The sequence below is a fragment of the Colobus angolensis genome, unplaced genomic scaffold, assembly GCF_000951035.1.
Source record: "Colobus angolensis palliatus isolate OR3802 unplaced genomic scaffold, Cang.pa_1.0 Scaffold589, whole genome shotgun sequence".
Lineage (NCBI taxonomy): Eukaryota > Metazoa > Chordata > Mammalia > Primates > Cercopithecidae > Colobus > Colobus angolensis.
In genome coordinates this window covers 411,123-424,443 of record NW_012119476.1, presented here as the reverse complement: position 1 = coordinate 424,443, position 13,321 = coordinate 411,123, and the positions used below count along the sequence as shown (strand labels likewise).

The window sequence follows — 13,321 nt, the reverse complement described above, 5'->3', positions numbered from 1 at the left end:
TGCCTAATTTTGTATTTTTAGTAGAGACGGGGTTTCTCCATGTTGGTCAGGCTGGTCTCGAACTCCCGACCTAAGGTGATCCACCTGCCTCGACCTCCCAAAGTGATGGGATTATAGGCATGAGCCCCCATGCCTGGCCACACTGCTTCTTTAAGTGGGACCCCGACCCATTTCTCCTCACTCGGCAGGACCTCCCTGTGGGGTCTTCAGCCACTCCACCTAGGGTTATAGGGACAGAGTTCTGAACTTTCCCTGGGATAGAGCTCCCATGGGGAGGGGTGGCTGTCATCTCTGTGGTGCAGTTGATTTAGCCATTCCAGTCTGCTGGCTTTGCAGACTTCAAATTTTCTGGACAAGGGTGGATTCCCTCCAGTAGAGCAAACCTGCTCTACCAAAAAGCAGCCAGACTGCTTCTTTAAGTGGGTCCCTGATTCCATTCTTCCTGATTGGGTGAAACTTCCTAACAGGGGTCTCAAGATACCTCCTATAGGTGCATTTGGGCCAGAAACAGGTCAGTACCCGCCTGGGATGGAGCTTCCAGAGAAAGGAGCAGGCTGCCATCTTTGCTGTTTCACAGTCTTCACTGGTGATACATCCAGGTATGGAAAAAAAAAAAAAAAATGAGGCAAGTAGGGTCTGGAGCAGTCCCGCAGCAAACCACAGCAGCCTTATAGGAGAGTGGCCTGATTGTTAAAAGAAAAGGAAACAGAAAACAACAACATCAACAGAAAAGACCCCACAAAAACTCATTCAAAGGTCATCAACCTCAAAGATCGAAGGTAGATAAGCTCACAAATATGAGAAATAATCAACACAAAAATGCTGAAAACAAAATGCCAGAGTGTCTCTACCCCTCTCAAATGAAGGCAACACCTCTAGAGCAAGGGCACAGAACTGGGTTGCGGTTAAGGTGGCTGAATTGACAGAAGTAGGCTTCAGAAGGTGGGTAATAACAAACTTCACTGAACTAGAAGGAGCATGTTGTAACCCAATGCAAAGAGGCTAAGAATCATGAGAAAACAATAGAGGAGCTGATAGCCAGAATAGCCAGTTTAGGAAGGAATATAACGGACCTGATGGAGCTAGAAAACACAATATGCCAACTTTCCAATGTAATCATAAGTATGAATAGCAGAATAAATAAAGCAGAGGAAGGAATCTCAGAGCTTGAAGACTATCTTTCTGAAACAAGACAGTCAAGAATAGAGAATAAAGGATGAAATGAATGAATAAGATCTGAGAAATATGGAATCATGTAAAGAGAGCAAACCTACAACTGATTGGGGTACCTGAAAGAGATGGCGTGAATGGAACCAAGTTCAAAAATATATTTCAGGATATCATCCAGGAAAACTTCCCCAGTCTAGCAAGACAGGCCAACATTCAAATTCAGGAAATGCAGAGAACCCCAGTAAGATACTCCATGAGAAGATCAATTCCAAGGCACATAATCATCAGATTCTCCAAGGTTGAAATAAAGAAAATATTCAGGGCAGCCAGAGCAACCTCTGCCTCCTGGGTTCAAGCGACTCTCCTGCTTCAGACTCCCAAGTAACTGGGATTACAGGCATGCACCACCATGCCCAGCTAATTTTGTACTTTTAGTAGAGATGGGGTTTCTCCATGTTGGTCAGGTTAGTCTTGAACTCCCTACCTCAGGTGATCCGCCTGCCTCGGCCTCCCAAAGTGCTGGGATTACAGGATGAGCCACACGCCCAGCCCTGGCATAATGTTTTCAAGGTTCATTCGTGTTGTACCATGTATCAGTACTACATTCCTTTTCATGGCTGAATAAAATTCCAGCCAGTGTATGGACACACAACACCTTCATTATCCATTTATTCACAGATGAAAATTTGGACTGTTTCTACCTTTTGGCTATAGTGAATAGTGCTGCTATGAACAATCATGTATAAGTACTTGTTTGAACACTTGTTTTCAATTATTTCGGGTATATATCTAGGAGAGGGATTTCTAGGTCACATGGTAATTACATATTTAACTTCATGAAAATTTGCACAGCTGTTTTCACATCAGTCATACCATTTTACATTCCTAGAAGCAATGTATGAAGATTCTGATTTCTTCACATCCTCACCAAGAGTTATTATTTTTCATTCATTCATTTATTTAATTTGGCTATCCTAGTGGGTATCTATCACGGTCTTGTTTGCATTTCTCTAATAACTAATGATGTCAAGCATCTTTTCGTGTGCTTTTTGGCTATTTGTATACATTCTTTGGAGACATGTCTATTCAAATCCTTTCACCAGTTTTAAATTGTTTGTTTTCTTGTTTATTTGTAGAAATTCTTGATATATTCTAAACACTTGACACATCAGATACATGACTTGCAAATATTTTCTCCCATTCTTTGCATGGTCATCTCACTTTCTTGATAGTGTTGTTTGATGTACAAAAGGATTTTTTTAACATTGATGAAGTCAAATTTATCCATTTTTTCTTTTATTGCTTGTGCTTTTGGTGTCATATCAAATAATTCATTGCCAAATCCAAGATAATAGTTTCCCCTAAGTTTTATTCAAAGAGTTTTGTAAGTTTAGGTCTTACATTTATGTATTTGGTCCTTTTAAAAATAACATGATACATATGCATAACAAAAAATTTAATCATTTTAATATAGTTCAGTAGCATTAAGTACATTCACATTATTGTTCAACCATCACTACCATCCATCTCCAGAACTTTATTCATCTTCCCAAACTGAAATTCTATACTCATTAAACAACTCCACATTTCCCTCTCCTCCCAGTCCTAGCAAAGACCATTCTACTTATTCTCTGTGAATTCAACTACGTTAGGGAAGTTTCATCCATGTAATAGCATGTGTCAGAATTCCCTTCTCTTTCAAAAGCTGAATAATATTCCATTGTATGTATATACATGACTTTACTTACCAATTCATTTGGGTTGCTTCCACCTTTTGGCTATTGTGACTAGTGCTATAAAGATAGGTATACAGCCATCTATTTGAGACCTTGCTGTCAACTGTTTTGGGTATAAACCCAAAAGTGGAATTGCTAGACCCTGTAGTGGTGCTATTTTTAACTATTTGGGGAACCATTATACTGTTTTCCATAGCAGTTACACCACTTTACCATTCCCACCAACAGCCCTCAAATGTTCCAATTTCTTTACATCTTCACCAACACTTGCTGTTTTCCAGTTTTTTTTTTATAGTAACCCTTTTAATAAAGGTTTTAATAAAGGCTGTGAGGTGGTATCTCATTGTTTTGATTTGCATTAATCTAATAATTAATGATATTCAGCATCTTTTCATGTGCTTTCCTGTGATGGTTAATACTGAGTGTCAACTTGATTGGATTGAAGGATGCAAAGGATCCTGAGTGTGTCTGCAAGGGTGCTGCCAAAGGAGATTAACATTTCACTCAGTGGGATGGGGAAGGCAGACCCACCCTTAATCTGAGTGGGCACCATCTAATCAGCTACCAGTGAATATAAAGCAGGCAGAAAAACGTGAAAAGACTAGATTGCCTAGCCTCCAAGGCTACATCTTTCTACCACGCTGGATCCTTCCTGCCCTAGAACATCGGACTCCAAGTTCTTCAGTTTTGGGACTCGGACTGGCTTTCCTTGCTCCTCAGCTTGCAGATGGCCTATTGTGGGCCCTTGTGATTGTGTGAGTTAATACTTAACAAACTCCTGAAGTTTCACGGCTTGTGAGAGGCGAGGAGTTTAGTGACTCTATACATAATATCTTTGACCATATATGGAGAACCAAAGAACACATAATCTTTCTCCCATCCTTCCCCAAAGAAACATGCAGCCTTTTACCAGGGTAGCTGCATTGGGGAAAGGGAAATGTTCAGACATTTTGGGGACTACTGGACACTGGCTCTGAGCTGATGATTCCAGGCAAGCAAAAATGTCATTATAGTCCTCCAGTTAAAGTAGGGGCTTATAGAGGTCAGGTAATTAATGGAGTTTTAGCTCAGGTCTGATTTATAGTGTCCAGTGTCCAGTGGGTCCCTGGACTCATCTTGTGGTCATTTCCCCAGTGCCAGAATGCATAATTGACATAGACATACTTAGCAGCTGGCAGAACCCCACAATGGCTCCCTGACTGGTAGGGTGAGGGTTATTATGGTGGAAGAGGCCAAATGGAAGCCATTAGAGCTGCCTCTACCTAGAAAAATAGGAAATCAAAAACAATATTGCATCCCTGGAGGGACTGTGACTAGTGTCACCATCAAGGACTTGAAAGATGCAGCGGTGGTGATTCCCACTACATCCTCGTTCAACTCTCCAATTTGGCCTGCACAGAAGACAGATGGATTTTGGAGAATTACAGTGGATTATCGTAAGCTTCACCAAGTAGTGACTCCAATTGCAGCTGCTGTAACAGATGTGGTTTCATTGCTTGAGCAAATTAACCCATCTCCTGGTACCTGGTATGTAGCCACTGACTTGGTAAATGCCTTTTTCTCTATTCCTGTCCATAAGGTCCACCAGAAGCAATTTGCCTTCAGCTGGCAAGGTCAGTAACATACCTTTATTGTCCTACCTTAGGAGTAGATCAACTGTCTTTGTGTCATTATCTTATTCAGAGAGGCCTTGATCGTTTTTCGCTTCTGCCAGATATCACACTGGTCCATTACATTGATGACATTATGCTGATTGGATCCAGTGCGCAAGAAGTAGCAAATACACTGGACTCATTGCTGAGACATTTGCATGCCAGAGGATGGGAAATAAATCCGACTAAAATTCAGGGACCTTCTACCTCAGTAAAATTTCTACAGGTCCAGTGGTGTGAGGCTGTCAAAATATTCCTTCTGAGGTGAAGGATAAGTTGCTGCATTTGGCCCCTCCTACAACCAAGAAATCAGCACAATGCCCAGTGGGCCTATTTGGATTTTGGATGCAACATATTCCTCATTTGAGTGTGTTTCTCTGGCCCATTTATCGAGTGACCCAAAAGGCTGCCAGTTTTGAGTTGGGTCCAGAACAGGAAAAGGCTCTGCAACAGGTCCAGGCTGCTGTGCAAGCTGTTCTGCCACTTGGGTTATATGACCCAGCAGATCCAATGGTGCTTGAAGTGTCAGTGGCAGACAGGGATGCTGTTTGGAACCTTTAGCGGGCTCCCACAGGTGAATCACAGCAGAGGCCTCTAGGATCTTGGAGCAAGGCTCTCCCATCTTCTGCAGATAACTTCTCTCCTTTTGAGAGACAGCTCTTGGCCTGTTACTGGGCCTTGGTGGAAACTGAACGATTGACTATGGGTGATAAAGTCACCATGTGACCCGAACTGTCTATCATGAACTGGGCACTCTGTGACACATCTAGCCATAAAGTGCATTGTGCACATCAGTATTCAATCATCAAATGAAGTGGTGTATACGTGATCATGCTTGAGCAGGTCCTGAAGGCACAAGTTACGTGAGAAGGTAGCTCAAATGCCCATGGTCTCCACTCCTGCCATCTTTCCTTCTCTCCCCTAGCCTGCACTGATGGCCTCATGGAGGGGGTTCACTATGATCAGTTGACAGAGGAAGAGATTATGAAATGCAGGCACCACCCAAAAGTGGACAGCTGCAGCACTACAGCCCCTTCCTAGGACATCCCAGAAGGACAGCAGTGTAAAAAAAATCTTCCCAAGGGGCAGAACTTTGAGCAGCACAGCTGGTTGTGTACTTTGCATGGAGGAAGAAATGGCCAGATGTGCAATTATATACTGATTCATGGGCTCTAGCCAATGGTTTGGCTGGATGGTCAGGGATTTGGAAGAAGCATGATTGGAAAATTGGTGACAAAGAAATTTGAGGAAAAGGTATGTGGATGGACCTCTCTGAGTCATAAACTGTGAAGATATTTGTATCCCATGTGAGTGGTCACCAACGGGTGACTTCAGCAGAGGAGGATTTTAATAATCAAGTGGATAGGACGACCTGTTCTGTGGACATCACTCAGCCTCTTTCCCCAGCCACCCGTGTCATCACCCAATGGGCCCATGAAAAAAGTGGCTGTGGTGGCAAGGATGGAGGTTATGCATGGGCTCAGTGACACGGACCTCCACTCACCAAGGTCGACTTGGCTATGGCCACTGCTGAGTGCCCAATTTTGCCAGCAGCAGAGACCAATACTCAGCATTCAAACTGGCACCATTCCTCGGGGTGATCAGTTAGCTACCTGGTGGCAGGTTGATTATATTGGACTTCATTTATCAGGAACGGGCAGAGGTTTTTCCTCACTGGAATAGATACTCACTCTGAATATAGGTTTGCCTATCCTGCACACAATGCTTCTGTCTATACTATAATCCCTGGACTCATGGAATTCCTTCTCCACCATCATGGTAATCCACACAGCTCTGCCTCTGACCAACACACTCACTTTATGGCTAAAGAGGCAGTGGGCTCATGCTCATGGAATTCCCGTGTTCCCTATCATTCTGAAGCAGTCGGATTGATAGAACAGTGGAATGGCCTTTTGAAATCACAATTACAAAGTCGACTAGGTGACAATACTTTGCAGAGCCGGGGCACAGTTCTCCAGAAGGCCATGTATGCTTTGAATCAGCGTCCAATATATGGTACTCTTTCTTGCATAGGCAGGATTCATGTGTCCAGAAATCAAGTGGTGGAAGTGGAAGTGGCACCACTCACTATCACCCCTAGTGATCCACTAGCAAAATTTTTGCTTCCTGTTCCCACAACATTACATTCCGCTTGCCTAGAGGTCTTTGTTCCAGATGGAGGAACACTGCCACCAGGAGACACAACAATGACTCCATTAAACTGGAAGTTAAGATTGCCTGGACACTTTGGGCTCCTCCTACCTTTAAGTCAACAAGCTAAGAATGGAGTTATAGTGTTCCCTGGGGTGACTGACCCAGACTATCAAGATGAAATCAGTTTACTACTCCACAACGGAGGTAAGAAAGAGTGTGCATGCAATACAGGAGTAGAAGAAGGTGGTCATCAATACCAGCTACAACCACATGACCAGTTGCAGAAACAAGAACTATAATTGTCATATTTCCTCCTTCTTTTCTTAATAACATATTTGCACAAGTATACACTTGTACTAAGAAAATATCTTCCATTTCCTTTTTCCTTTATCATGTGACATAAGATTTATTGACTTCATATCAGCATTTAAGTACTGTTAGCTTTATGTAATAGCATTTGGTTTGGGTATTGGTGCATTTCTGGTTGTATGAAGGATAGTTGTATCATGTCAGGCATAATTATGACCTTATTATTGTCTTTATTTGAAGATTATGTATGATCTCAGGAGATGTGTATGGTTTCAACTTGACAAGGGGTGGACTTGTGATTGTTAATACTGAGTGTCAACTTGATTGGATTGAAGGATGCAAAGGATTGATCCTGGGTGTGTCTGTAAGGGTGCTGCCATATGAGATTAACATTTGAGTCAGCAGGCTTGGGAAGGAAGACCCACTCTTAATCTGGGTGGGCACCATCAAATCAGCTGCCAGTAAACATAAAGCAGGCAGAAAAATGTGAAAACTAGACTGGCCTAGCCTCCGAGCCTACATCTTTCTCCTGTGCTGGACTTTCATACCCTCGAATATTGGACTCCAAGTTCTTCAGTTTTGGGACTCAGACTGGCTTTCCTTGCCCCTCAGCTTGCTGATGGCTTATTGTGGGATCTTGTGATTGTGTGAATTAATACTTAATAAACTCCCCTTTATATATGTACTTCTATTATACTTATACTTTTATATACTCCCATATATGTGTGTGTATATATAATCCCCTTTATATATGTATATTATATATGTATTATATATATAATATATATACTATTAGTTCTGTCCATCTAGAGAACCCTGACTAAAATATTCCTGATCATTGAGATATCTTCTTTGGAGAACTGTCAAGTTCTTTACCCATTTTAAAACTGATCTGCACATATAACCCTTGAAACTAAAATAAAAGTTGAAATTATTTTAAAAAATGAGGTTTTTGTTTAGTTGTAGTTTTTAAATATTCTGTATATTAACTCTTAATCTAAAATATGACATATTTTCTGCTATTCTGTAGGCTGCCTTTTCACTCTTTTAAATGTATCCTTTGACATATGAAAATGTTTAATTATGATGTAGTCCAATTTATGTATGTTTACTTTTTTACAGTGTTGGTGCCATATCCAAGAAATTGCCAAACCAATATTATAAAAATATTACTCTGTGTGTGTTTTTTTTTCTAAGTTTTATAATCCTAGCCCTTAAGTTTAGATCTTGGATCTATTTTGAGTTAATTTTTGTATATGGTGTGAGGTAAGGGTTCTACATAATTCTTTTGGATATGGACATCCAGTTATCCCAACATCACTTGTTGAAGACTGTGCATTCTCCATTAGAATGCTTTTAGCATGGTTGTTGAAGATTTCTGACCAAATATGCGAGTGTTTGTTGTTGGGCTCTTTATCCTATTTCACTGGTCTACATATCTGGCCTTAGGCCAGTACCACATAGTTTTATTACTGTAGCTTTGTAGTAAATTCTGAAATAAGTAAGTGTGAAGCTACAACTTTGTTCTTTTTCAAGACTGTTTTGGGTATGTGGGATCTCTTGATATTCCATATAAATTTTAGAAAATGATTATTTTATTTCTGCAAAAAAATCATTGGGATTTTGATATAAATTGCATTACATTTATAGAATGATTTGGGTAGTGTTTACATTTTAACAATATTAACTCTTCCAATTCATGAATACAGGATGCCTTTCCCTTTATTCATGTCTAATTTCCTTCAGTGACATCTTTTAGTTTTTGTTTTAGAAGTCTTTCACCTTTTTTATTATGTTTATTCCTAAGTATTTTATTATTTTTGGTGCTCTTATAAATGAAATTGATTTTTTAGTTTCCTTTCAGATTGTTCATTGTTAGCATATCAAAACATAATTGGTTTTGCGTGATGTGGTGATTTTGTATCCTGCAACTTTGCTGAATTCATTTATTATTTATAATAGTTTTTACATGTAGAATATTTACAGTTTTCTATATGTAAGATCACACCTACAAACAGAGATAATTTTACTTCTTCCTGTTCAATTTCAATGCCTTTTATTTGATTTTCTTGCCTACTTGCACTGGCCAGAGGAAGCGTTTCTTATTTTTTTAAGAAATTTGGGAAGGATTGATGTTAATTATTCCTTAAATATTTGATAGAATTCATCTGTGAAGCCTTCTGGTCCTTGTGTTTTCTTTGGTGGCAGGTTTTTGATTATTAATTCTATATCTTTACTTGTTAAAAGTCTATTCAGATTTTTTATTTCTTCTCGAGTCAGTTTTGGCAGTTTGTGTCTTTCTAAAAGTTTTTCCATTTCATCTAGGTTATCAAATTTTGGGGCACACAATTCTTCATATTATTTTCTTATAATTCAATTTATTTAAAGTTGGTAGTAACATCTTCACTTTCACTTTTGATATTAGTAACTTATGTCTTCGTTTTTTCCTCCCTCTTTCCCTTCTTTTGTTCCTTCTTTCCTTTCTTCCCTTCCTCCCTTCCTTTATAAGTAATTTGTGCCTGTACTCTTTTTATCTTTCTTTCTCCTCCCTTCCCTCCCTTCTCCTCTCCTCTTCTTCCCCTTCCTTCCCTTCTCTCCACTTTTCCCTTCTCTTCCCTCCTTTCCTTTTCAGTCTAGCTAAATAAAGGTTTGACAATTTTGTTAACCTTTTTAGAGTCTCACTTCCGGTTTTGTTGGCTCTCTATATTATTTTCTATTCCTTATTTTATTTACTTCTGTTCTAATCTTTATTATTTCCTTCTGATTACTTTGGTTTTAGATTGCTATTTATTTATTTTTTTTAAGTTGTAAAGTCAGACTATTTTGAAATTTTTATCGTTTTTAAATGTAGGTGTTTACAGCCATAAATTTTTCTCTGAGCACTGCTTTATTGCATCTCCTAATTTCTGGTAAGTATTTTTCTTGTTTTCATTCATCTCAAAATATTTTCTAATTTCCCTTATGCTTTCTTATTTGATTTATTTGTTAAGCATGTGTTTAATTTCCACATATTTATGAAACTGTAGTTGTCTTTGTGTTATTGATTTCTGGTTTCATTCCATCACAGTCAGAGAAGATATTTTGCATGATTTCAGTCTTTTATATTTATTGAGTCTTGTATTATGGCCTAACATAGTCTCTACGGGAAAATGTTTCATGTACACTTAGGAAGAAAGTACATTTTGTTCTTTTTGGGTGGAGTGATCTATACAGGTCTGTTATACGTAGCTCGTGTGCTGCTGTTCAAATTCTCCATTTCCTTATTGACCTTCTGTTTAGTTATTCTATCCATTAATGCAAGTGAAGTACTGAAGTCTCCAACTATTATTATGTAACTGTTATTGTGTATTTTTTTCTTTACTTCTGTTGGTTTTTTCGTCTTATAATTTGGGGCTCTCTTATTACACGCATGTATTTTGTAACTGTCACATATTCTTGATAAATTGACTCTTTTGTAAATATATAATGTCTTTCTTTCTCTCTTGTAACCTTTTTTTTTTTACTAAAAAAGTCTTTGTTGTATGATATTAATATAACCACCCTTGCTCTGTTTTGATTATTATTTACTAGGAATATCTTTTTCTAGCTTTACATTTTCAACCTATTTATGTCTCTGGTTTTAAAGTTAGATTTTGTAAACAGTATAAAGGTAAGTCACAATATTTTATCCATTCTGTCAATCTCAATCTTTTAATTGAATAGTTTAATCCATTTATGTTTCAAGCAGTTACTTACTATGAATAACTTCTATCATTTTCCTCTTTATTTTCTTCATATCTCATATCTCTTACATTCCTCAATTCCTACATTATTGCCTTTCTCTGTAGTTAACTTTAGTTTTCTTGTGCACCGTTTTGTTTTCATTAAGGAGACAGTATTTTTCCTAATGTTCAGAGGCTGGAAAGTTTCCCCTAAATTGTTCTTTTTCTACTTTGGAACCTACCCTAATTTAGAGTAGTTACACATTACAAATACCTAACATAATCACAAATTATTTCATGAACACTTACAAATATTGCATGAAACACTTGTATTCAAGGTAACACAGTCTGAAAATGATTGATTTAACTATTGTGCTTTTTTCTCAGTTGTATTTCAGAGTCTCACTGGAATGAAATAACAGCACTAAATAAATAAAACAATCACTAAAATAGTAGTTTCATAGAATTGAATTAGATGAGGCCTTGGAGTCCAAGTGGGTTCTTGTTTTCTAATTATCTCACCAATGCAGGTAGTGGTTTCCTACTCTTTTTAAAATTTGAGACAGGGTCTTACTCTCACTCAGACTGGAGTCTAGTGGCACCATCACAGGTCACTGCAGCCTCAAACTCCTGGGTTTAAGTAATCCTCTGCCTCAGCCTCCTGAGTAGCTGGGAACACAGGTGTGCTCCACCATGCCCAGCTAATTAAAAAATTCTGTGTATTGACAGGGTCTCACTTTTTGCTGAGGTCTCAAACTCCTGGCTTCAAGTGATCCTCCTGCCTCAGCCTCCCAAAATGTTGGGAATACAGGTGTGAGCCACAGCACCCAGTTGGCTTCCTAGTATTAAAGATATCCAGAGCTGGTGATTTCACAAACACCTTCAATAGCCTATCCTACCCTCAATTCACCATTATCACTAGGAGTTCTTTAAGATTTTTGTGTCTTCTTGCTTTATTGTCATTTCTACTTTTCTCTGTTCTTATCCTTTAAGAAGTAACCAATATTCTTACCTTCTGGTTTGGCTGCTGTGGGAGTGTAAAGATAGACTTCCAGTAGGTCCAGGTAAAGAACACAAAGATGGCATGGTAGAGTATGAGGTAAATAACTGAAATAAAAAAAATCAGTGTTTATACTATCTTTTTATCCATTTCTAAGAGTTCAAAAACACAAAGCTCCATCACAAATTTTTATTTTGTTTTCCTATTAACATGTATTCTCTGGTATTATTATGATGAGTTAATTCTAATTTCCCATACCGTGACAGAAACAAGCCATAACAACAAACTTGAAACAAAGACTTTCTGCAAGTTGAATACCTTAAAAGTTGCCATGTGATTCTTGAAGTAAAGGGGGAATGTCCTTTCTGACAATGTAGAGAAAACTACTTCAGCCAATTGTCATTATCTTTGCTACTTTGAGTACTGAAAGGTGATAATGACACAATTTGCACAGCATTTTAGAGTTTACAACATGCTTCCACGTATATTATTTCATTTTATTTTCTCAATAAATTTGTAAGATAGGTAATAAGATCGGGATAGTCGATTAACTACCAGAGATAGTCGATTAACCAAAGTCACACAGGTAGTCTATAATGTAGCCAAGTGTTAAAGACTAAACACTTTTTTTCTTGTAAAAATTTTTGTATAAATTCATGGAGTACAAGTAAAATTTCGTTACATGGATATAGGTTGCACAGTGGTGTAGTTAGGGCTTTCAAGAGTATCTATCACTTGAATAATGTACATAGTACCTATTAAGTAGTTTCTCATCATCCACCCATCTCCTACCCCCTCACCCATACCAGTCTCTATTTTCTATCATTCCACAGTCTATTTCCATATGTACACATTATTTAGCTTCCACTTATGAGTGAGAACATGAGGTATTTGTCTTTCTGTTTCTGAGTTGTTTCACTTAAGATAATGGCCTCCAGTTCCATCCATCTTGCTGCAAAGGACATGATTTCATTCTTTCTTATGGCTGAATAGTATTCCATTGAAGATTATATACTTTTGAAGTGTGGGTTGTACTTTTGAGACAGTTATAAAAGTGGCTTTCTATTACCTTTCTTTTCATACTCTTTGCCTTTTAGATAGCTCTTCTCATGTGGGATATTCTGGTATTTTCCACAGAGGTGGTTATAAGACTACAAGACAGACGGTCGGGAGCATGATGACCGAATAGGAACAGCTCCAGCCTCCAGCTGCCAGCACGAGCGACACAGAAGACGGGTGATTTCTGCATTTTCAACTGAGGTACCGGGTTCATCTCACTGGGGAGTGCCGGACAATCGGTGCTGGTCAGCTGGTGCAGCCTGACGAGCAAGAGCTGAAACAGGGCGAGGCATCGCCTCACCTGGGAAGCACAAGGGGGAAGGGAATCCCTTTTCCTAGTCAAGGGAAACTGAGACACACACCTGGAAAATCGGGTAACTCTCACCCTAATACTGCGCTTTACCAAGGGTCTTAGCAAACTGGCACACCAGGAGATTATATCCCACACCTGGCCTGGAGGGTCCCACGCCCAGGGAGCCTCCCTCATTACTAGCACAGCAGTCTGAGACCTAACTGCAAGGCAGCAGCGAGACTGGGGTA

The 13,321-nt window shown here is 39.0% G+C and overlaps 1 protein-coding gene across 2 annotated transcripts in view; it reads right to left on the bottom strand.

The window, feature by feature from the left end:
* ZDHHC15 (zinc finger, DHHC-type containing 15) overlaps nucleotides 1-13,321 on the bottom strand; it is a 174,017-nt gene that overhangs the window by 109,972 nt on the left and 50,724 nt on the right. For both annotated transcript variants that reach the window (XM_011962253.1, XM_011962254.1), the window contains one exon: nucleotides 11,735-11,829. In XM_011962253.1, the coding sequence (XP_011817643.1) occupies nucleotides 11,735-11,829 (95 nt within the window). The remainder of the gene's footprint in view (nucleotides 1-11,734; nucleotides 11,830-13,321) is intronic.